The 24,829-nt window shown below is 46.1% G+C and overlaps 2 protein-coding genes across 4 annotated transcripts in view; one reads left to right on the forward strand and one right to left on the reverse strand.

The window, feature by feature from the left end:
* The window catches only part of gtf2e2 (general transcription factor IIE, polypeptide 2, beta), a 30,821-nt gene that overhangs the window by 4,272 nt on the left and 1,720 nt on the right, over positions 1-24,829 (reverse strand). For 2 of the 3 annotated variants that reach the window (XM_031821475.1, XM_031821474.1), the window contains exons 2-6: positions 22,886-23,043; positions 4,257-4,348; positions 1,142-1,249; positions 482-664; positions 298-391 (exon numbers count right to left, since the gene is read on the reverse strand). In XM_031821475.1, coding sequence (XP_031677335.1) covers positions 298-391; positions 482-664; positions 1,142-1,249; positions 4,257-4,348; positions 22,886-23,042 — 634 coding nt within the window. In that variant the 5' untranslated portion in view covers position 23,043. Of the gene's footprint in view, positions 1-297; positions 392-481; positions 665-1,141; positions 1,250-4,256; positions 4,349-22,885; positions 23,044-23,590; positions 24,079-24,829 lie in introns of those variants that run through there. The other variant, XM_031821473.1, reaches the window with a different exon arrangement.
* On the forward strand, positions 11,384-22,186 carry smim18 (small integral membrane protein 18). The gene is made up of 3 exons (XM_031821476.1): positions 11,384-11,658; positions 19,593-19,812; positions 20,332-22,186. Exons 2-3 carry the CDS (start codon positions 19,603-19,605, stop codon positions 20,428-20,430), a joined length of 309 nt encoding a protein of 102 aa, XP_031677336.1. The 5' UTR covers positions 11,384-11,658; positions 19,593-19,602; the 3' UTR covers positions 20,431-22,186.

Genomic DNA, 24,829 nt, shown 5'->3' on the forward strand with positions numbered 1-24,829 from the left:
GAAATTGTACCAACACTTTCACATTCTGCATTGGACGACAGGAGAGAAACCCTACCAATGCTCAGCTTTTCAACAGAGACTTAATGGGGAGAAACTATACACATGCTCTCATCTTCAACCACTGCAAACTAAATTAAGGGAGAGACCATACCAACACTCTAGTTCTAATTAACATTATATTCTCACCTTCTACAGAGAACTAAGCAAAAAGACACCATACCAATGCTCCCACTCATCTACCACGGAGGGCCCCCCAAAAAAGTAATTAAGGTAGAGAAACTACACCAACGCTCTCACCTTCGTCAACTGTAAACTGGCAGTGTTTATCATTGTAGAACAGAATCTTCTTCTTGTCTGGTCTTGTCACAAAGATGATCTGGTCTCCCAAAACCTGGGGAGGAACAGAGGCCGTTAATGTCTGACTCATTAATACACACACACACACACACACACACACACACACACACACACACACACACACCTTCAGTGCCTTGGCAGAGTTGGGTAGCCCCTCCTCCACGTCATCTAGCAGTAATCCTCCCAGTCCCAGCTGGTCATGTTTATCCAACAGTCTGAGCAGGGCTTTCTTGTCCTTCAGGTGATATTTGGGCTTGAAGGCATATTTCCCATCCCTCACCTCTATCTTAGGGTTACTGGCCAGCGCCTGGGGGACGGGACAGAGACTGAGTCAAACATTTATTTCAACTTTATTTACATGGGTCTCAAAACACTAGTCTGTTTGGCCCGAGGAAGAGGAGGGTGGGAAGGAGGTAAATAAAAGAGAGAGGGAGAGCAAGAAGAGAGAGAGGTGGAAGATATATTTTTAGAAACTGTTTTATGATCAGAATAATGAGGGGAAGAGAGGTGGTTTTAAAGATTTAACAATTGATCCATATCAATAATCATTATCATTGAACACGTTGTTTCTGATACCTCTCTCGTTGTTTCTGATCTCTCTCTCTCTCACTCACACACACACACACACACACACACACAGGGCAGCAGGTGCTTGTGGGAGGTGGGAACTCAAACGTTCACTCTCCGTTTCCCACTCGCACCTCCCGATAACTCTGATAACATGTGAACGCTCCAACACACACCATCTTACTGAAAAGGTGAAAGGTCAAGCCCCAACACACACCTCAGTCATCAGCCATTGTTTCTGCTTCATGCCGATGTCCAGTAGTTTGGTCTCATCTAGAATCTCCTCCACAGTCAAGTGGTGAGTATCACCACGCTGGTGTCTGGTCTGGAGGACAGGAAGGAACATAGAGGAACAGGAAGGAACACAGAGGAACAGGAAGGAACACAGAGGAACAGGAAGGAACACAGAAGAAACACAGAGGAACAGGAAGGAACACAGAGGAACACAGAGGAACAGGAAGGAACACAGAGGAACAGGAAGGAACACAGAGGAACAGGAAGGAACATAGAGGAACAGGAAGGAACAGGAAGGAACACAGAGGAACAGGAAGGAACACAGAGGAACAGGAAGGAACACAGAGGAACAGGAAGGAACACAGAGGAACAGGAAGGAAAACATGATCAATTATAACTCAATTGTAAGAAATGAAGCTAACCTGCTAGCCAAGGCTTTCAGTTTGGGCTTGAAAATATGAACAACTAGACCGCCAGTAGAATGTTGAATTTTCAAGTTTGGCATTTAGGACCTGAATGCCACCCGGGCTAGGGTGGTCTAATAGCCAGATGGACCGTTTCTACAATCCTTTACTTCAGTGTAGTAGGCTGAGTACCGGACAGAGGAACAGGAAGTGGCTAGTGTGGTCTAATAGCCAGATGGACCGTTTCTACAATCCTTTACTTCAGTGTAGTAGGCTGAGTACCGGACAGAGAAGAACAGAACTCAGAATCCAGGATGTTATTGGTTGGTCACGTGATACATTGTTTAAAACAAGTCCTCCGTGTAATGGCAGCTTGTCTGCATCGACTGGGTCAAGACGAGGTACCTTCAGTACTGGGAAAAAGACAGAGCGCACACACACACAGGCACACACACACACACAGGCACACACACACACACAGGCACACACACACACACAGGCACACACACACACAGGCGCACACACAGGCACACACACACAGGCGCACACACAGGCACACACACACAGGCACACACACAGAAACGCACACACACAGGCACACACACACACACACAGGCACACACACACACACAGGCACACACACAGGCACACACACAGGCACACACACACACACACAGGCACACACACACACACAGGCACACACACAGGCACACACACAGGCACACACACACACACGCACACACACGCACACACACACACAGGCGCACACACACAGGCGCACACACACAGGCACAGACAGGCACACACAGACACACACTGACACACACTGGCACACACACACACACACACTGGCACACACACACACACTGGCACACACACACACACTGGCACACACACACACAGGCACACACACACACACTGGCACACACACACACACACACACACACACACACACACACACACACACATACTGGCACACACACATACTGGCACACACACACACTGGCACACACAATCTGTGAACGTTATGCAGATTGTTATGAGTCAAAGTCTGGTGTGAAAAACCACCCAGGCTGTCAGAGTTACTGCACCAGAGCTGAACCATAAACATGTTGACTAACAAAAGTCTGTGTTGTTGTTGTTGTTTACTTCCAAAATAAAGAGTGGAGAACCAAACAATAGAGGGAGGAACTAACATCACAATAAACCCAATAAGAGACAGACGGAGGGTTCAGAGGTTAAAAGGGGAGTGGTTTAATTGAGATGACAGCTCAGACTGTTGGAAGGAGGAAGCTCACCAATCAGGACACCAGTGAACCACCTCTCTAGACAACATGTCATTACACCAGTGAACCACCTCTCTAGACAACATGTCATTACTACAGTGAACCACCTCTCTAGACAACATGTCATTACTACAGTGAACCACCTCTCTGACAACATGTCATTACTACAGTGAACCACCTCTCTAGACAACATGTCATTACTACAGTGAACCACCTCTCTGACAACATGTCATTACTACAGTGAACCACCTCTCTAGACAACATGTCATTACTACAGTGAACCAACTCTCTGACAACATGTCATTACTACAGTGAACCACCTCTCTAGACAACATGTCACTACTACAGTGAACCACCTCTCTAGACAACATGTCACTACTACAGTGAACCACCTCTCTAGACAACATGTCATTACTACAGTGAACCACCTCTCTAGACAACATGTCATTACTACAGCGAACCACCTCTCTGACAACATGTCATTACTACAGCGAACCACCTCTCTAGACAACATGTCATTACTACAGTGAACCACCTCTCTAGACAACATGTCATTACTACAGTGAACCACCTCTCTGACAACATGTCATTACTACAGTGAACCACCTCTCTAGACAACATGTCATTACTACAGTGAACCACCTCTCTGACAACATGTCATTACTACAGTGAACCACCTCTCTAGACAACATGTCATTACTACAGTGAACCACCTCTCTAGACAACATGTCATTACTACAGTGAACCACCTCTCTGACAACATGTCATTACTACAGTGATGATTTGACAGTAGGATAACTAATATGTGTGGTCCTGTGTAGCTCAGTTGGTAGAGGGTGACTCTAGCAACACCAGGCTTGTGGGTTCCACCAGTACGCACTCACTACTGTTAGTCACTACTACAGTGGGGATTTGACAGTAGGATAACTAACACTCACTACTGTTAGTCACTACTGTTAGTCACTCTGGACAAGAGCATCTGATAAATGACTCAAACGTCATGGAAATAGCATCATGCACGTATTGCGTGTGTGTGTGTGTAATGTGTGTGTGTGTACTGTGTGTGTGTGTAATGTGTGTGTGTGTAATGTGTGTGTGTAAGTAATGTGTATGTGTGTGTAATGTGTATGTGTGTGTAATGTGTGTAATTAATGTGTATGTGTGTAAGTAATGTGTATGTGTGTGTAATGTGTGTGTGTGTAAGTAATGTGTGTGTGTATGTGTGTGTAAGTAATGTGTATGTGTGTGTGTGTAATGTGTGTGTGTGTGTGTGTGTGTGTGTGTGTGTAAGTAATGTGTATGTGTGTGTAATGTGTATGTGTGTGTAATGTGTGTGTGTATGTGTGTGTAAGTAATGTGTATGTGTGTGTGTGTGTGTGTAATGTGTGTGTGTGTGTGTTCACCTTACCTTCATGTAGTTGACTATCTTAGCCAGGCAACCAAACTTGTAGCCAGAGCTGCCTGTCAGGGCCTTCAGGTTGAAGTTACCATTACTGGTGTCTGGAGAGAGAAAGAGAAAACTGGTCAGATATCCTAATTATCTGCTCAGATAAAGACCAGGATCAGAATCTAGACATGTTGTCCTGCTCAGATAAAGACCAGGATCAGAATCTAGACATGTTGTCCAGCTCAAATACAGACCAGGATCAGAATCTAGACATGTTGTCCTGCTCAGATAAAGACCAGGATCAGAATCTAGACATGTTGTCCTGCTCAGATAAAGACCAGGATCAGAATCTAGACATGTTGTCCTGCTCAGATAAAGACCAGGATCAGAATCTAGACATGTTGTCCTGCTCAGATAAAGACCAGGATCAGAATCTAGACATGTTGTCCTGCTCAGATAAAGACCAGGATCAGATTCTAGACATGTTGTCCTGCTCAGATAAAGACCAGGATCAGAATCTAGACATGTTGTCCTGCTCAGATAAAGACCAGGATCAGAATCTAGACATGTTGTCCTGCTCAGATAAAGACCAGGATCAGAATCTAGACATGTTGTCCTGCTCAGATAAAGACCAGGATCAGAATCTAGACATGTTGTCCTACTCAGATAAAGACCAGGATCAGAATCTAGACATGTTGTCCTGCTCAGATAAAGACCAGGATCAGAATCTAGACATGTTGTCCTGCTCAGATAAAGACCAGGATCAGAATCTAGACATGTTGTCCTGCTCAGATAAAGACCAGGATCAGATTCTAGACATGTTGTCCTGCTCAGATAAAGACCAGGATCAGAATCTAGCATGTTGTCCTGCTCAGATAAAGACCAGGATCAGAATCTAGACATGTTGTCCTGCTCAGATAAAGACCAGGATCAGAATCTAGACATGTTGTCCTGCTCAGATACAGACCAGGATCAGAATCTAGACATGTTGTCCTGCTCAGATAAAGACCAGGATCAGAATCTAGACATGTTGTCCTGCTCAGATAAAGACCAGGATCAGAATCTAGACATGTTGTCCAGCTCAGATAAAGACCAGGATCAGAATCTAGACATGTTGTCCTGCTCAGATAAAGACCAGGATCAGAATCTAGACATGTTGTCCTGCTCAGATAAAGACCAGGATCAGAATCTAGACATGTTGTCCTGCTCAGATAAAGACCAGGATCAGAATCTAGACATGTTGTCCTGCTCAGATAAAGACCAGGATCAGAATCTAGACATGTTGTCCAGCTCAAATACAGACCAGGATCAGAATCTAGACATGTTGTCCAGCTCAAATAAACACCAGGATCAGAATCTAGACATGTTGTCCTGCTCTTGTGCCACACTAAGATGAGTCCTGTCAATATCAGTTATTCAATAGAGACTCATATAGGTCCTGTCAATATCAGTTATTCAATAGAGACTCATATAGGTCCTGTCAATATCAGTTATTCAATAGAGACTCATATAGGTCCTGTCAATATCAGTTATTCAATAGAGACTCATATAGGTCCTGTCAATATCACATTGTACTAATTCAATAACGTTGTGATTATATTGTTTTTGTGGAAGATTTAAAAAACGATTTAAAAAATAAATAAAAGCTGTAGTAGAAGCATTAGGAAGTGCCCTTCCCTCTGTGTCTGATATGGTTATCAGGGCACTAGCTAGGGGGTATCAGGGCACTAGCTAGGGGGTATCAGGGCACTAGCTAGGGGGTATCAGGGCACTAGCTAGGGGGTATCAGGGCACTAGCTAGGGGGTATAAGGGCACTAGCTAGGGGGTATAAGGGCACTAGCTAGGGAGTATCAGGGCACTAGCTAGGGAGTATCAGGGCACTAGCTAGGGGGTATCAGGGCACTAGCTAGGGGGTATCAGGGCACTAGCTAGGGGGTATAAGGGCACTAGCTAGGGGGTATAAGGACACTAGCTAGGGAGTATCAGGGCACTAGCTAGGGAGTATCAGGGCACTAGCTAGGGGGTATCAGGGCACTAGCTAGGGGGTATCAGGGCACTAGCTAGGGGGTATAAGGGCACTAGCTAGGGGGTATAAGGGCACTAGCTAGGGGGTATAAGGACACTAGCTAGGGAGTATCAGGGCACTAGCTAGGGGGTATAAGGGCACTAGCTAGGGGGTATAAGGGCACTAGCTAGGGGGTATAAGGACACTAGCTAGGGAGTATCAGGGCACTAGCTAGGGGGTATCAGGGCACTAGCTAGGGGGTATCAGGGCACTAGCTAGGGGGTATAAGGGCACTAGCTAGGGGGTATAAGGGCACTAGCTAGGGGGTATAAGGGCACTAGCTAGGGGGTATCAGGACACAAGCTAGGGGGTATCAGGGCACTAGCTAGGGGGTATCAGGGCACTAGCTAGGGGGTATCAGGGCACTAGCTAGGGGGTATCAGGGCACTAGCTAGGGGGTATCAGGGCACTAGCTAGGGGGTATCAGGGCACTAGCTAGGGGGTATAAGGACACTAGCTAGGGAGTATCAGGGCACTAGCTAGGGGGTATCAGGGCACTAGCTAGGGGGTATAAGGACACTAGCTAGGGGGTATAAGGACACTAGCTAGGGGGTATCAGGGCACTAGCTAGGGGGTATCAGGGCACTAGCTAGGGGGTATCAGGGCACTAGCTAGGGGGTATCAGGGCACTAGCTAGGGGGTATCAGGGCACTAGCTAGGGGTATCAGGGCACTAGCTAGGGGGTATCAGGGCACTAGCTAGGGGGTATCAGGGCACTAGCTAGGGGGTATCAGGGCACTAGCTAGGGGGTATCAGGGCACTAGCTAGGGGGTATCAGTGCACTAGCTAGGGGGTATCAGGGCACTAGCTAGGGGGTATCAGGGCACTAGCTAGGGGGTATCAGGGCACTAGCTAGGGGGTATCAGTGCATTAGCTAGGGGGTATCAGGGCACTAGCTAGGGGGTATCATGGCACTAGCTAGGGGGTATCAGGGCACTAGCTAGGGGGTATCATGACACTAGCTAGGGGGTATCATGACACTAGTTAGGGGGTATCATGGCACTAGCTAGGGGGTATCAGGGCACTAGCTAGGGGGTATCATGGCACTAGCTAGGGGGTATCATGGCACTAGCTAGGGGGTATCAGGGCACTAGCTAGGGGGTATCAGGGCACTAGCTAGGGGGTATCAGGGCACTAGCTAGGGAGTATCATGGCACTAGCTAGGGGGTATCAGGGCACTAGCTAGGGGTTATCAGGGCACTAGCTAGGGGGTATCATGGCACTAGCTAGAGGGTATCATGGCACTAGCTAGGTGGTATAAGGACACTAGCTAGGGGGTATCATGGCACTAGCTAGTGGGTATCATGGCACTAGCTAGGGGGTATCATGGCACTAGCTAGGGGGTATCATGGCACTAGCTAGGGGGTATCAGGGCACTAGCTAGGGAGTATCAGGGCACTAGCTAGGGGGTATCAGGGCACTAGCTAGGGGGTATCAGGGCACTAGCTAGGGGGTATCAGGGCACTAGCTAGGGGGTATCATGGCACTAGCTAGGGGGTATCATGGCACTAGCTAGGGGGTATCATGGCACTAGCTAGGGGGTATCAGGGCACTAGCTAGGGGGTATCAGGGCACTAGCTAGGGGGTATCAGGGTACTAGCTAGGGGGTATAAGGGCACTAGCTAGGGGGTATAAGGGCACTAGCTAGGGGGTATAAGGACACTAGCTAGGGAGTATCAGGGCACTAGCTAGGGGGTATAAGGGCACTAGCTAGGGGGTATAAGGGCACTAGCTAGGGGGTATAAGGACACTAGCTAGGGAGTATCAGGGCACTAGCTAGGGGGTATCAGGGCACTAGCTAGGGGGTATCAGGGCACTAGCTAGGGGGTATCAGGGCACTAGCTAGGGGGTATAAGGGCACTAGCTAGGGGGTATAAGGGCACTAGCTAGGGGGTATAAGGGCACTAGCTAGGGGGTATCAGGACACAAGCTAGGGGGTATCAGGGCACTAGCTAGGGGGTATAAGGGCACTAGCTAGGGGGTATCAGGGCACTAGCTAGGGGGTATCAGGGCACTAGCTAGGGGGTATCAGGGCACTAGCTAGGGGGTATCAGGGCACTAGCTAGGGAGTATAAGGACACTAGCTAGGGAGTATCAGGGCACTAGCTAGGGGGTATCAGGGCACTAGCTAGGGGGTATAAGGACACTAGCTAGGGGGTATAAGGACACTAGCTAGGGGGTATCAGGGCACTAGCTAGGGGGTATCAGGGCACTAGCTAGGGGGTATCAGGGCACTAGCTAGGGGGTATCAGGGCACTAGCTAGGGGTATCAGGGCACTAGCTAGGGGGTATCAGGGCACTAGCTAGGGGGTATCAGGGCACTAGCTAGGGGGTATCATGGCACTAGCTAGGGGGTATCAGGGCACTAGCTAGGGGGTATCAGGGCACTAGCTAGGGGGTATAAGGACACTAGCTAGGGAGTATCAGGGCACTAGCTAGGGAGTATAAGGGCAGAAGCTAGGGGGTATCAGGGCACTAGCTAGGGGGGTATCAGGGCACTAGCTAGGGGGTATCAGGGCACTAGCTAGGGGGTATCAGGGCACTAGCTAGGGGGTATCAGGGCACTAGCTAGGGGGTATCAGGGCACTAGCTAGGGGGTATCAGGGCACTAGCTAGGGGGTATCAGGGCACTAGCTAGGGGGTATCAGGGCACTAGCTAGGGGTATCATGACACTAGCTAGGGGTATCATGACACTAGCTAGGGGGTATCATGGCACTAGCTAGGGGTATCAGGGCACTAGCTAGGGGGTATCATGGCACTAGCTAGGGGGTATCATGGCACTAGCTAGGGGGTATCAGGGCACTAGCTAGGGGGTATCAGGGCACTAGCTAGGGGGTATCAGGGCACTAGCTAGGGAGTATCATGGCACTAGCTAGGGGGTATCAGGGCACTAGCTAGGGGTTATCAGGGCACTAGCTAGGGGGTATCATGGCACTAGCTAGAGGGTATCATGGCACTAGCTAGGGGGTATCATGGCACTAGCTAGGTGGTATAAGGACACTAGCTAGGGGGTATCATGGCACTAGCTAGTGGGTATCATGGCACTAGCTAGGGGGTATCATGGCACTAGCTAGGGGGTATCATGGCACTAGCTAGGGGGTATCAGGGCACTAGCTAGGGAGTATCAGGGCACTAGCTAGGGGGTATCAGGGCACTAGCTAGGGGGTATCAGGGCACTAGCTAGGGGGTATCATGGCACTAGCTAGGGGGTATCATGGCACTAGCTAGGGGGGTATCATGGCACTAGCTAGGGGGTATCATGGCACTAGCTAGGGGGTATCAGGGCACTAGCTAGGGGGTATCATGGCACTAGCAAGGGGGTATCATGGCACTAGCTAGGGGGTATCATGGCACTAGCTAGGGGGTATCATGGCACTAGGTAGGGGTATCAGGGCACTAGCTAGGGGGTATAAGGACACTAGCTAGGGGGTATCATGGCACTAGCTAGGGGGTATCATGGCACTAGCTAGGGGGTATCATGGCACTAGCTAGGGGTATGGCACTAGTAGGTCATGGCACTAGCTAGGGGGTATCAGGGCACTAGCTAGGGGTATCAGGGCACTAGCTAGGGGGTATCAGGGCACTAGCTAGGGGGTATCAGGGCACTAGCTAGGGGGTATCAGGGCACTAGCTAGGGGGTATCAGGGCACTAGCTAGGGGGTATCATGGCACTAGCAAGGGGGTATCATGGCACTAGCTAGGGGGTATCATGGCACTAGCTAGGGGGTATCATGGCACTAGCTAGGGGGTATCAGGGCACTAGCTAGGGGGTATCAGGGCACTAGCTAGGGGGTATCAGGGCACTAGCTAGGGGGTATAAGGGCACTAGCTAGGGGGTATAAGGGCACTAGCTAAGGGGTATAAGGGCACTAGCTAGGGGGTATCATGGAACTAGCTAGGGGGTATCATGGCACTAGCTAGGGGGTATCAGGGCACTAGCTAGGGGGTATAAGGGCACTAGCTAGAGGGTATCATGGCACTAGCTAGGGGGTATCAGGGCACTAGCTAGGGGGTATCAGGGCACTAGCTAGGGGGTATCAGGGCACTAGCTAGGGGGTATCATGGCACTAGCTAGGGGGTATCATGGCACTAGCTAGGGGGTATCATGGCACTAGCTAGGGGGTATCATGGCACTAGCTAGGGGGTATCAGGGCACTAGCTAGGGGGTATCAGGGCACTAGCTAGGGGGTATCAGGGCACTAGCTAGGGGGTATAAGGGCACTAGCTAGGGGGTATAAGGGCACTAGCTAAGGGGTATAAGGGCACTAGCTAGGGGGTATCATGGAACTAGCTAGGGGGTATCATGGCACTAGCTAGGGGGTATCAGGGCACTAGCTAGGGGGTATAAGGGCACTAGCTAGAGGGTATCATGGCACTAGCTAGGGGGTATCAGGGCACTAGCTAGGGGGTATCAGGGCACTAGCTAGGGGGTATCAGGGCACTAGCTAGGGGGTATCAGGGCACTAGCTAGGGTGTATCATGGCACTAGCTAGGGGGTATCATGGCACTAGCTAGGGGGTATCATGGCACTAGCTAGGGGGTATCATGGCACTAGCTAGGGGGTATCATGGCACTAGCTAGGGGGTATCATGGAACTAGCTAGGGGGTATCATGGCACTAGCTAGGGGGTATCAGGGCACTAGCTAGGGGGTATAAGGGCACTAGCTAGAGGGTATCATGGCACTAGCTAGGGGGTTTCAGGGCACTAGCTAGGGGGTATCAGGGCACTAGCTAGACGGTATCAGGGCACTAGCTAGGGGGTATCATGGCACTAGCTAGGGGGTATCATGGCACTAGCTAGGGGGTATAAGGGCACTAGCTAGGGGGTATAAGGGCACTAGCTAGGGGGTATAAGGGCACTAGCTAGGGGGTATAAGGGCACTTAGCTAGGCTTCCATTTCAGGCCCTACTCTAGTGGCTTCAGCTGTGAGATCCTGTTTCTGGAGACCAGCCAATCAGAGCGGCCTGTTGGTGTGACTCACTAAATGATTCATCACGTGGGCGGGAGCTGCTGCTGGGTGCTATAATGAGAAGGCGGGGCATTCATTTCATCAGAGAAGATTTGGCAAATAGAGAGGGGAGAAACGATGGTGAGCTTTAGCCATTGGTAGAGTGGTAAGGTCTGAGCACAGGCTGTGCCTTGTGTGGGGAAGACGAGCAGAACTGCAAGGAGTGGCAGGGAGGAGAGAGAGGGAGAGAGGAAGAGAGAGAGACAGAGAGAGAGAGAGGGAGAGGAAGAGAGAGGGACAGAGAGAGAGGGAGAGAGGAAGAGAGAGAGACGTGGGGGAAGGGAGAGCAAGAGCATCTTTTGCCTGAATCCTTTACAAGCATCCACCCCACAGTAGACGCTACACAGGTGAGTCTGCATATTTCTCTGGCACAACGACGGTTAGTGTGTGTGTGTGTGTGTGTGTGTGTGTGGACACACTGGCAGATCTGCAGTCTGTTTGCATGCTTGCCTGCTACAGCCATGTATCGACGGTTAGTGTGTGTGTGTGTAGTGTGTAGTGTGTGTGTGTGTGTAGTGTGTGTGTGTGTGTAGTGCGTGTGTGTGTGTAGTGCGTGTGTGTGTAGTGTGTGTGTGTAGTGTGTGTGTGTAGTGTGTGTGTAGTGTGTGTGTGTGTGTAGTGCGTGTGTGTGTAGTGTGTGTGTGTAGTGTGTGTGTGTAGTGTGTGTGTGTAGTGTGTGTGTGTGTGTGTGTGTGTCTACTAGCCTAATCCATCCTATGAAGCCTACCTTGTATCTGTGATTGCTCTCATAAGAGGAGGGTTTACCTTCCATCCCTACAGCATTCTGGGTAACAGCACTACATTATAAACGGTAAAAGGTTTATCAACACCAGAGGACAGACAGACGGGAGCCCAGTCTATGGGTTACGCTGTGAGCAGACAGACAGGAGCCCAGTCTATGGGTTACGCTGTGAGCAGACAGACAGACAGGAGCCCAGTCTATGGGTTACGCTGTGAGCAGACAGACAGACGGGAGCCCAGTCTATGGGTTACGCTGTGAGCAGACAGACAGACAGACAGGAGCCCAGTCTATGGGTTACGCTGTGAGCAGACAGACAGACGGGAGCCCAGCCTATGGGTTACGCTGTGAGCAGGCAGACAGACGGGAGCCCAGTCTATGGGTTATGCTGTGAGCAGACAGACAGACAGGAGCCCAGTCTATGGGTTACGCTGTGAGCAGACAGACGGGAGCCCAGTCTATGGGTTATGCTGTGAGCAGACAGACAGACAGACAGGAGCCCAGCCTATGGGTTATGGATGAGTGTTTTTATAACAGACTGTCAGACTAAAGGATGAGTGTCTATATAACATACTGTCAGACTAAAGGATGAGTGTTTTTGTAGCAGACTGTCAGAGTAAAGGATGAGTGTTAATATAGACAGTCAGACTAAAGGATGAGTGTTAATATAACAGACTGTCAGAGTAAAGGATGAGTGTCTATATAACAGACTGTCAGAGTAAAGGATGAGTGTTAATATATACAGTCAGACTAAAGGATGAGTGTCTATATAACATACTGTCAGACTAAAGGATGAGTGTCTATATAACATTCGGTCAGACTAAAGGATGAGTGTTAATATAGACAGTCAGACTAAAGGATGAGTGTTAATATAGACAGTCAGACTAAAGGATGAGTGTTAATATAGACAGTCAGACTAAAGGATGAGTGTCTATATAACATACTGTCAGACTAAAGGATGAGTGTTAATATAGACTGTCAGACTAAAGGATGAGTGTTTTTGTAGCAGACTGTCAGACTAAAGGATGAGTGTTAATATAGACAGTCAGACTAAAGGATGAGTGTTAATATAACAGACTGTCAGAGTAAAGGATGAGTGTCTATATAACAGACTGTCAGAGTAAAGGATGAGTGTTAATATAGACAGTCAGACTAAAGGATGAGTGTTAATATAGACAGTCAGACTAAAGGATGAGTGTCTATATAACATACTGTCAGACTAAAGGATGAGTGTCTATATAACATACAGTCAGACTAAAGGATGAGTGTTAATATAGACAGTCAGACTAAAGGATGAGTGTTAATATAACAGACTGTCAGAGTAAAGGATGAGTGTCTATATAACAGACTGTCAGAGTAAAGGATGAGTGTTAATATAGACAGTCAGACTAAAGGATGAGTGTCTATATAACATACAGTCAGACTAAAGGATGAGTGTTAATATAGACAGTCAGACTAAAGGATGAGTGTTAATATAGACTGTCAGACTAAAGGATGAGTGTTTTTGTAGCAGACTGTCAGACTAAAGGATGAGTGTCTATATAACATACAGTCAGACTAAAGGATGAGTGTTAATATAGACAGTCAGACTAAAGGATGAGTGTTAATATAGACAGTCAGACTAAAGGATGAGTGTTAATATAGACAGTCAGACTAAAGGATGAGTGTTAATATAGACAGTCAGACTAAAGGATGAGTGTTAATATAGACTGTCAGACTAAAGGATGAGTGTTTTTGTAGCAGACTGTCAGACTAAAGGATGAGTGTCTATATAACATACTGTCAGACTAAAGGATGAGTGTCTATATAACATACAGTCAGACTAAAGGATGAGTGTTAATATAGACAGTCAGACTAAAGGATGAGTGTTAATATAACAGACTGTCAGAGTAAAGGGTGAGTGTCTATATAACATACAGTCAGACTAAAGGATGAGTGTTAATATAGACAGTCAGACTAAAGGATGAGTGTTAATATAGACTGTCAGACTAAAGGATGAGTGTTTTTGTAGCAGACTGTCAGACTAAAGGATGAGTGTTAATATAGACAGTCAGACTAAAGGATGAGTGTTAATATAGACTGTCAGACTAAAGGATGAGTGTTTTTGTAGCAGACTGTCAGACTAAAGGATGAGTGTTAATATAGACAGTCAGACTAAAGGATGAGTGTTAATATAACAGACTGTCAGAGTAAAGGATGAGTGTCTATATAACAGACTGTCAGAGTAAAGGATGAGTGTTAATATAACAGACTGTCAGAGTAAAGGATGAGTGTCTATATAACAGACTGTCAGAGTAAAGGATGAGTGTTAATATAGACAGTCAGACTAAAGGATGAGTGTCTATATAACATACTGTCAGACTAAAGGATGAGTGTCTATATAACATACAGTCAGACTAAAGGATGAGTGTTAATATAGACAGTCAGACTAAAGGATGAGTGTTAATATAGACTGTCAGACTAAAGGATGAGTGTTAATATAGACAGTCAGACTAAAGGATGAGTGTTAATATAGACAGTCAGACTAAAGGATGAGTGTTAATATAGACTGTCAGACTAAAAGATGAGTGTCTTTGTAGCAGACTGTCAGACTAAAGGATGAGTGTCTATATAACATACTGTCAGACTAAAGGATGAGTGTCTATATAACATACAGTCAGACTAAAGGATGAGTGTTAATATAGACAGTCAGACTAAAGGATGAGTGTTAATATAGACAGTCAGACTAAAGGATGAGTGTCTATATAACATACTGTCAGACTAAAGGATGAGTGTCTATATAACATACTGTCAGACTAAAGGATGAGTGTTAATATAGACTGTCAGACTATAGGATGAGTGTTAATATAGACTGTCAGACTATAGGATGAGTGTCTATATAACAGACTGTCAGACTAAAGGATGAGTGTTTTTGTAGCAGACTGTCAGACTAAAGGATGAGTGTTAATAATATAGACTGTCAGACTAAAGGATGAGTGTCTATATAACATACTGTCAGACTAAAGGATGAGTGTCTATATAACATACTGTCAGACTAAAGGATGAGTGTTAATATAGACTGTCAGACTAAAGGATGAGTGTTAATATAGACAGTCAGACTAAAGGATGAGTGTTTTTGTAGCAGAACAGAGAGAGACTAGACTTCTAGAGGACGGTTCCTGGGTCAAACTCCACAGGGAATAGGGTGCCAAGCAGGCAGTGAGGTTGTTGTGATTCAGACGGGCATAGAAATGACAAGGCTTCTTCTCCTGTCAGGATTTCAGTAAGGACACATACACACAAACTCCATACAGGGTTTAATTAGGGTGGATTTGACTGCATTCACCCCTCCAGACTGGATGGGACTAGACATTAGGGAGGGGGGGGTGGGGCAGTGGGAGCCCCTGCAGACAGAGGGGGGTGGGGGAGAGTGGAGGGGGTAGGGGTGGAGAGGGAGGATGGGACTAGACATTAGGGAGGGGGGTGGGGGGGCAGTGGGAGCCCCTGCAGACAGAGGGGGGTGGGGGAGAGTGGAGGGGGTAGGGGTGGAGAGGGAGGATGGGACTAAACATTAGGGAGGGGGGTGGGGCAGTGGGAGCCCCTGCAGACAGACACGGCAGGAGGCACTGCTCTGCCTCAGGAGGGGGTAGGGGTGGAGAGGGGGGGAGGAGAGAGAGGAGGGGGTAGGGGTGGAGAGGGATGGAGGGAGGAGAGGGTAACGATAAGGAGGAACAGAGAGAGGTGTAGTGCTGGGGTACTAGGCTATGGTAGTGTGGTGTGGGTAGAGGAGGAGGATGTATCGGTCTACATTCATAATAGATAAAGAATGATATCCCTGTTCCATCACTTCTCTCCCTCCATCAACATCAGCCAACAGAACCTCCAATAACCCAATTAGACAACACTTTCACACAGTAGAATTACAGTATTTTCCCCAGAGAGAGAGACCTTCAGTTACCATGACAGTGTTACTAATGTGGACTATCAATTCAATAGCCTCTACTTCCATATCAACATTAGAAAGGTCTGATTAAAGTTGAAGGCCTATTGGCTACTTCCATAGCAACATTAGAAAGGTCTGATTAAAGTTGAAGGCCTATTGGCTACTTCCATAGCAACATTAGAAAGGTCTGATTAAAGTTGAAGGCCTATTGGCTACTTCCATAGCAACATTAGAAAGGTCTGATTAAAGTTGAAGGCCTATTGGCTACTTCCATAGCAACATTAGAAAGGTCTGATTAAAGTTGAAGGCCTATTGGCTACTTCCATAGCAACATTAGAATGGTCTGATTAAAGTTGAAGGCCTATTGGCTACTTCCATAGCAACATTAGAAAGGTCTGATTAAAGTTGAAGGCCTATTGGCTACTTCCATAGCAACATTAGAAAGGTCTGATTAAAGTTGAAGGCCTATTGGCTACTTCCATAGCAACATTAGAAAGGTCTGATTAAAGTTGAAGGCCTATTGGCTACTTCACATCTCATTAGATGACGACATCTAATGGGTATTCTAATAAACACATGATCCCATTGACTTCATCAGAGACCGAGCCATTGTGTTCAGGGTAACTAGACTAACAGTCAGGAGATGACTGTGGTCTGCTAACACTATGCAACATAGAACTGTATATAATAGACATGCTGTCCTCTGACTAATGACAGGCCTGTATCAGGATACACTAACAACATAGAACTGTATAGAATAGACATGCTGTCCTCTGACTAATGACAGGCCTGTATAGGTTACACTAACAACACTATGTAACATAGAACTGTATATAATAGACATGCTGTCCTCTGACTAATGACAGGCCTGTATCAGGTTACACTAACAACACTAGGCAACATAGAACTGTATATAATAGACATGCTGTCCTCTGACTAATGACAGGCCTGTATCAGGTTACACTAACAACACTATGCAACATAGAACTGTATAGAATAGACATGCTGTCCTCTGACTAATGACAGGCCTGTATCAGGTTACACTAACAACACTATGCAACATAGAACTGTATATAATAGACATGCTGTCCTCTGACTAATGACAGGCCTGTATCAGGTTACACTAACAACACTATGTAACATAGAACTGTATATAATAGACATGCTGTCCTCTGACTAATGACAGGCCTGTATCAGGTTACACTAACAACACTAGGCAACATAGAACTGTATATAATAGACATGCTGTCCTCTGACTAATGACAGGCCTGTATCAGGTTACACTAACAACACTATGCAACATAGAACTGTATAGAATAGACATGCTGTCCTCTGACTAATGACAGGCCTGTATCAGGTTACACTAACAACACTATGCAACATAGAACTGTATATAATAGACATGCTGTCCTCTGACTAATGACAGGCCTGTATCAGGTTACACTAACAACACTATGTAACATACTGTGAGTCAGTCATCAGTCATCAGTAAAGCTACTCAGAGCAGATGATGACAGTGGGCTCAACCACAGGAGAGGAGAGGTGGAATGACTCACTGCTAAACACACACACACACATCTGATAACAATAGCCTAGTCAGTCACACACATATTTGACGAGCAAAAGGTGGAATGCTGAACAGAACAGTGAAACTCATGCACACATTCTATCTGAACTAGAGAAGGTTCAGACAGACAGACAGACAGACAGACAGACAGACAGACAGACAGACAGACAGACAGACAGACAGACAGACAACTAATCAAACCAGGTTACACTCTAACAATGTTTCAGGGTTGGAGTGTCTGTAGAGCAGTACTCAGGACAAGCCCCATTTCCCCTCAGTCTCTCTCTGGTTCACTCAACCAAACTGGGTCAGTCTCATGTGTCCTGGCATGCGTGTGTGTGTGTGTGTGTGTAGGCAGGAAGGCGCTATGCACCCCAGGAGGTTGTGTCCCGATGGAGTAAGTGTTTACTGTGTTTAGAGGTTCTGTCTCTCTCTCCCTCCAGGTCACAGTACCAGAACTCTGTGTTTAGAGGTTCTGTCTCTCTCCCTCCATGTCACAGTACCAGAACTCTCTCCCTCTAGGTCACAGTACCAGAACTCTGTGTTTAGAGGTTCTGTCTCTCTCTCCCTCCAGGTCACAGTACCAGAACTCTGTGTTTAGAGGTTCTGTCTCTCTCTCCCTCCAGGTCACAGTACCAGAACTCTGTGTTTAGAGGTTCTGTCTCTCTCCCTCCAGGTCACAGTACCAGAACTCTCTCCCTCTAGGTCACAGTACCAGAACTCTGTGTTTAGAGGTTCTGTCTCTCTCTCCCTCCAGGTCACAGTACCAGAACTCTGTGTTTAGAGGTTCTGTCTCTCTCCCTCCAGGTCACAGTACCAGAACTCTGTGTTTAGAGGTTCTGTCTCTCTCTCCCTCCAGGTCACAGTACCAGAACTCTGTGTTTAGAGGTTCTGTCTCTCTCTCCCTCCAGGTCACAGCACCAGAACTCTGTGTTTAGAGGTTCTGTCTCTCTCTCCCTCCAGGTCACAGTACCAGAACTCTGTGTTTAGAGGTTCTGTCTCTCTCCCTCCAGGTCACAGCACCAGAACTCTGTGTTTAGAGGTTCTGTCTCTCTCCCTCCAGGTCACAGTACCAGAACTCTGTGTTTAGAGGTTCTGTCTCTCTCCCTCCAGGTCACAGTACCAGAACTCTGTGTTTAGATGTTCTGTCTCTCTCTCCCTCCAGGTCACAGTACCAGAACTCTGTGTTTAGAGGTTCTGTCTCTCTCCCTCCAGGTCACAGTACCAGAACTCTGTGTTTAGAGGTTCTGTCTCTCCCTCCCTCCAGGTCACAGTACCAGAACTCTGTGTTTAGAGGTTCTGTCTCTCTCTCCCTCCAGGTCACAGTACCAGAACTCTGTGTTTAGAGGTTCTGTCTCTCCCTCCCTCCAGGTCACAGTACCAGAACTCTGTGTTTAGAGGTTCTGTCTCTCCCTCCCTCCAGGTCACAGTACCAGAACTCTCTCCCTCCAGGTCACAGTACCAGAACTCTCTCCCTCCAGGTCACAGTACCAGAACTCTGTGTTTAGAGGTTCTGTCTCTCTCTCCCTCCAGGTCACAGCACCAGAACTCTGTATTTAGAGGTTCTGTCTCTCTCTCCCTCCAGGTCACAGTACCAGAACTCTCTCCCTCCAGGTCACAGTACCAGAACTCTGTGTATAGAGGTTCTGTCTCTCTCTCCCTCCAGGTCACAGTACCAGAACTCTCTCCCTCCAGGTCACAGTACCAGAACTCTGTGTATAGAGGTTCTGTCTCTCTCCCTCCAGGTCACAGTACCAGAACTCTGTGTTAGAGGTTCTGTCTCTCTCTCCCTCCAGGTCACAGTACCAGAACTCTGTGTTTAGAGGTTCTGTCTCTCTCCCTCCAGGTCACAGCACCAGAACTCTGTGTTTAGAGGTTCTGTCTCTCTCTCCCTCCAGGTCACAGCACCAGAACTCTTGAGTTGAGTCTCTATAAAGGCTGTCTTCATAGACAGCAGGTCTGAAGGACAGAAGAACATCCTGAACACCAGCAGGACTCTCAAACCTCTCCAGGAACAAACCAACCATGACTTCCTCTATCATTTCTCTCCCAGGTGAAACAACATGGACCGTCTCAACACCACCTCTCTCCCGTGGCTCCCTGACGCCGCCCCGCTGTCCCAGGTCTCCCTGCAGGTTCAGGAGGTGTACCCGTTCCACGACGGCTGGAACATAGCGTGCTTCGTCATCCTCCTCCTCTTCATCATCACAGTAGTCTCCCTGGCAGCTCTGGCCTTCCTCTACGAGCTGCTGGACTGTGGCTGCTGTGTCAAGGTGAGACTAGGCCTGTTACTATACTGTAGCTGTTCCAGGGTTAGACCAGGCCTGTTACTATACTGTTGCTGTTCCAGGGTTAGACCAGGCCTGTTAATATAACCTGGATCTAACCTAAACCCATTGTAAACACCTGGATCTAACCTAAACCCATTGTAATCACCCGGATCTAACCTAAACCCATTGTAATAACCTGGATCTAACCTAAACCCATGATATAACCTGGATCTAACCTAAACCCATTGTAATAACCTGGATCTAACCTAAACCCATTGTAATAACCTGGATCTAACCTAAACCCATTATATAACCTGGATCTAACCTGAACCCATTGTAATCACTGGGATCTAACCTGAACCCATTGTAATCACCTGGATCTAACCTAAACCCATTGTAATAACCTGGATCTAACCTAAACCCATTGTAATAACCTGGATCTAACCTAAACCCATTGTAATAACCTGGATCTAACCTAAACCCATTGTAATCACCTAAACTATGGTTTTCCTTCTCATGCAGGGGAAGACCCACCGTGACCTGATGGAGGAGGAAGGTCCCTTCCACAACATGGTGGAGAAGATCCACAGTCCCACGGGGTCACAAACCGAGGTGGTGTAAGGGGGTTATTAAAGGGGTCGTTGCCACAGTGACCAGGGCCAAGCAGGAAGTTAGGTCATGATCGTTGACCCTGAATCTGAACCCGAGACTAACTGTGCGCTCACAGTTTTGAGAACAGTGAGACTGCACCTTCGTATGTGTGAGATTGTGTGTGTGTGTGTGTCCCTGCTCCCGTGTGTGTGTGTCCCTGCTCCCGTGTGTGTGTGTGTGAGATTGTGTGTGTGTGTGTGTGTGTGTGTAACGGTGGTGTAATCTAATCGAAGCACGTCAGCAGGGAAGGCAGGAGAGAAGAAGAGCTCTCCTTTGCCAAGTCCAGAGTTTAACAAGTCTATTATTTGACGGCTGTTTAGCATCTTCATCCATCACCACATTGTAAGTACAAGACAAACCATTCGAGACAGCTAAAGACACAGAGGAGATCCACAATGACAGCCAACCCTCTAGGACCCTACAGAGCAAGGAAGTCCCCCAAAGTCAACGACCAAGATGCACCAAGATGACCAAGATGACCAAGATGCACCAAGATGACCAAGATGATCAAGATGACCAAGAAGATGCACCAAGATGACCAAGATATTAAATTAACTGTCGTAATGTTTCCAGATTTCTATTAAAGTTTTCCTTCCCCCCCCAAAAATAGTAATTATGTTAAAAAGCAGCTTTTGTGTGTTGGAATGGTGTGGGCATGTACTGGTTATTAAATATATGAATGGAGCAGACCGCTGATTGGACCATCTCATCCTGCTCACGATGATGACCTCATCCTCTTTGAGGAAATAACAAGCATTTTTAAAATGATATGTTTGAGATCCAAGTTTGAGGTGGGGTTTTTTAAAGTGTTTTTTTCCCCCTCCAATTTATGATTTGACCACAAATACGAGTATGGGATTAATCAAAAACATTGAGTTAATTAAACTAACTTTTAAAGTTAATATTCTGTTATCACTAAACATTTACTTTAAAATGTCAACAAAAGACCCAGCTACCACAGAAGACGTCCCACATTTTAATGTAATTTACAGATGGTTTTAATTCCCTAATGCTTCGACTGCCATTGTCGTGAAGTCCTCATCCATTGGACAAAAAACTGTTCACAACTTGCTGTGTCGTAATGATGTAATCAACATGTTGCCTGTGATGATGTCACCACTCACCAACATATTTAAACCACAGCCAAGTGGCCATGATACTACTCTCTCTAGAAGGGGGGAGGGGCACCTGTACACACATGTAAATAAAATAACCTACTTGCATTGAGCACAAGGTATTATTTCACTTGCCTAAAATGATGATGATGATGATGATGATGATGATGATGATGATGATGATGATGAATAAACAATTATCATGTAAGAAAAACAAACTGTCTCATTTCAGAAGTACTGACAGATGTTGATATTTAAAAAAATGTACAACGAGTGTTTGTGGTCAACGAAAAACACAAACCAAAAAAAACGTAAAACCTGTTTGTAGAAAATAATTCTCATTGTAGAATGTAGAAGCAAGCAGGTACCCAGGCTACAGATGTGACACACAACCAGCAGTATAATAGATTTCAAGACTAGGGTCGTATTAAATCGGGGCACACCGTAGCAAAAAATATTTTTACAGCTAAGTTTAGGTAATCCCTCCCCTGTTTCAGTCAGATTTGTTCCATCTGGTGCCGAATGAACACAAGGTATTATTTCACTTGCCTAAAATAATGATGATGATGATGATGATGATGAATAAACAATTATCATGTAAGAAAAACAAACTGTCTCATTTCAGAAGTACTGACAGATGTTGATATTAAAAAAATGTACAACGAGTGTTTGTGGTCAACGAAAAAGACAAACCAAAAAAAAAACGTAAAACCTGTTTGTAGAAAATAATTCTCATTGTAGAATGTAGAAGCAAGCAGGTACCCAGGCTACAGATGTGACACACAACCAGCAGTATAATAGATTTCAAGACTAGGGTCGTATTAAATCGGGGCACACCGTAGCAAAAAATATTTTTACAGCTAAGTTTAGGTAATCCCTCCCCTGTTTCAGTCAGATTTGTTCCATCTGGTGCCGAATGAACATGACCCAAATATAAAAGGTGTGTACTCACTAGTAGGAACCAGATGGATGCAAAAAGGCTGAAATGGGGGAGGAAGGGACACACCTAAATCTGTCCAATAAGAAGTGCTTGTTTTCATTTGTTGCAAAACCTTTTACTATATTTTACACTAATGAATACACCCCAGGTTGTAGAGCCCTTCTGGGTTGTATTCATTCTTGCAGTAACAGTTTACCATTTCGGAACTAAATGGAAGCAAACTGGGCAAACGATCCTACCTTAATTTGTCCAATTTAAAACTATTTTTCCTTTGAAAAATGTCTTCTATTTGGAGTAAATGGAAACCTTTTCGCAACAGACTAAATGTTTTGCAACAGGATCGGCGTAATGAATACACCCCTGGTCTTACCTGCGCCATGTTTGGACCCGGAGGCCTCCTTGTCAGCTTTGGACTTCTTCTTCTTGGAACCGCCTGACTCGGAGGCTGCAGGTCTCTTCTCAACCGTGGGCTGAGAGAGAGCCCTCTTCTTAAAGAGCTCCCGCTCTCTCAACAAGGCTGGGTCCATCCTGACACACCACAACGTTACAACGTTAGACGCTAGCTACAGAAAGATAAAAAATATATACCTCAAGGCAACACAATGTTAGGGTTGGGTCCATCCTCTAAGTCAACATATAGCGGCATTATTAGCTCCTCAAAGACATGCACAACGTTGTTACACTTCTCAGTATATATGGGCTGAACAACGAGCAATCTAATTATGTATTTAAGTCACTGGTTTAGACCTAGTTAGGGTGCCCACATACCATATAGCTTTTTATGATGTTCACACATTTCACATACCGTTAGCTAGCTAGGTTTACGTAGCTAATAATGGTATCACACTTGTCAAGTTGCTACTCTGATACCTAAACTAGCAAGTTGTCTGACACTTCTGCCAGTACATCTAAGTGATATCACATCTTATGAGTGACACCAAAAATAAAACTGAAAGATGTATATTAGCTTCCTAGTTGCTATGCAAAATAAAAGCTAGTAACCTAGCTAGTTAGACAGGTTTTGGGGTTTGCTAGCATTTAAGCTAATTTAGCTATCTTGATTATTTCTGGTTACCTTTTTTTTCTTCAAATGTCTAATCCCCTCTTTTGGATGAACAAATATGTAAACATTTACTAGAAACACACGTTCATTAATCGTTCTGTTGGAACACTTATGCGATAGCTATTTTGGGGGCTTTTGTTTCTTTAATATCAAGCTAGCTTCTTGTCATCGTGCATTCTCCGACTTCCGCTCTGAGTTTCGACTTCCGCTCTGAGTTCGATTGATCGGTAATCGACAGCTAATCCTTGATTGTGTTGGTGCGTTCCATCCGGACTAGCGGAGCTACGAAAAGCAAGATTGCCATGTCAGCGGGTTACCAGAAATGTAGCTACTTTGAGTACGATGTCGCGGGTGGAAATGTTTTGGTCGCGGGTTTTTGGGCTACTTCTATTTTACACATCCGCCGCAATGGCATTTCTCTTGATTTTTAAAATATATATTTATATAATTATTTCACTGTGACCTGCCGCTGCTGACTATCAAGCAGTGAGGCAGGCTGTTGCTGAATGAGTGGTGGGGAGGTCCGTGTGTGTGTGTGTGTGTGTGTGTGTATGTGTGTGTGGAGAGAGCGCGAGGCAGCTGAGTCACGTGAGTGAATAGCAGCATGCGCGCGCACATTGTTATAACTTCACACATATTTCTAACACATTTTTTCAATAAAACATATTAAAGTACCCGCTATAACTGATGCGTATCAACACTAGAAAACGACTGTTGGCGCACTAGCACTAAAGCGCACTAAGTTACATTCGGTCGGAGGTGGTTTAAACTGCATTCTATAATGTCGACTTTACTTTGAAGGAAAACTGTATCAAGCGAAGGGTTTTATACCTACTCAGTTATTGGGTCTGGAGCACTGCACAAGTGGACATTTGAAATGGAAGTTATGGAACGCCCTCTGTTATTCTGTTTATGGGAGAAGAAGAAAAATTCCACAATGAAACTAACATTACATGTGGAGAATGATACATTTGTATACGTTGTCATCAAGTAGCCTATTCATGTATATGCCATTGTAAGGCTACTGTAAATATGTTGAAATGGTGATATCACTGGAGTCATTTACAAGTCAGTTTGCGCCCCTTAGTTTAACCTACCAGGAGCTGGCAAACCGATTTTTAAAAATGCCTATGACGTCAGATTATGGTTGTTGTAGCCTTGTGTTATTATGTCATTATTAACGGCCATGTTGAAGTCTGTCAATTTGAACTAACCATGCTGCTAAATCTTTCAGTTTACATCTAGCCTTGG

Source organism: Oncorhynchus kisutch, unplaced genomic scaffold (assembly GCF_002021735.2).
Source record: "Oncorhynchus kisutch isolate 150728-3 unplaced genomic scaffold, Okis_V2 scaffold3979, whole genome shotgun sequence".
Taxonomy (NCBI): Eukaryota; Metazoa; Chordata; class Actinopteri; order Salmoniformes; family Salmonidae; genus Oncorhynchus; species Oncorhynchus kisutch.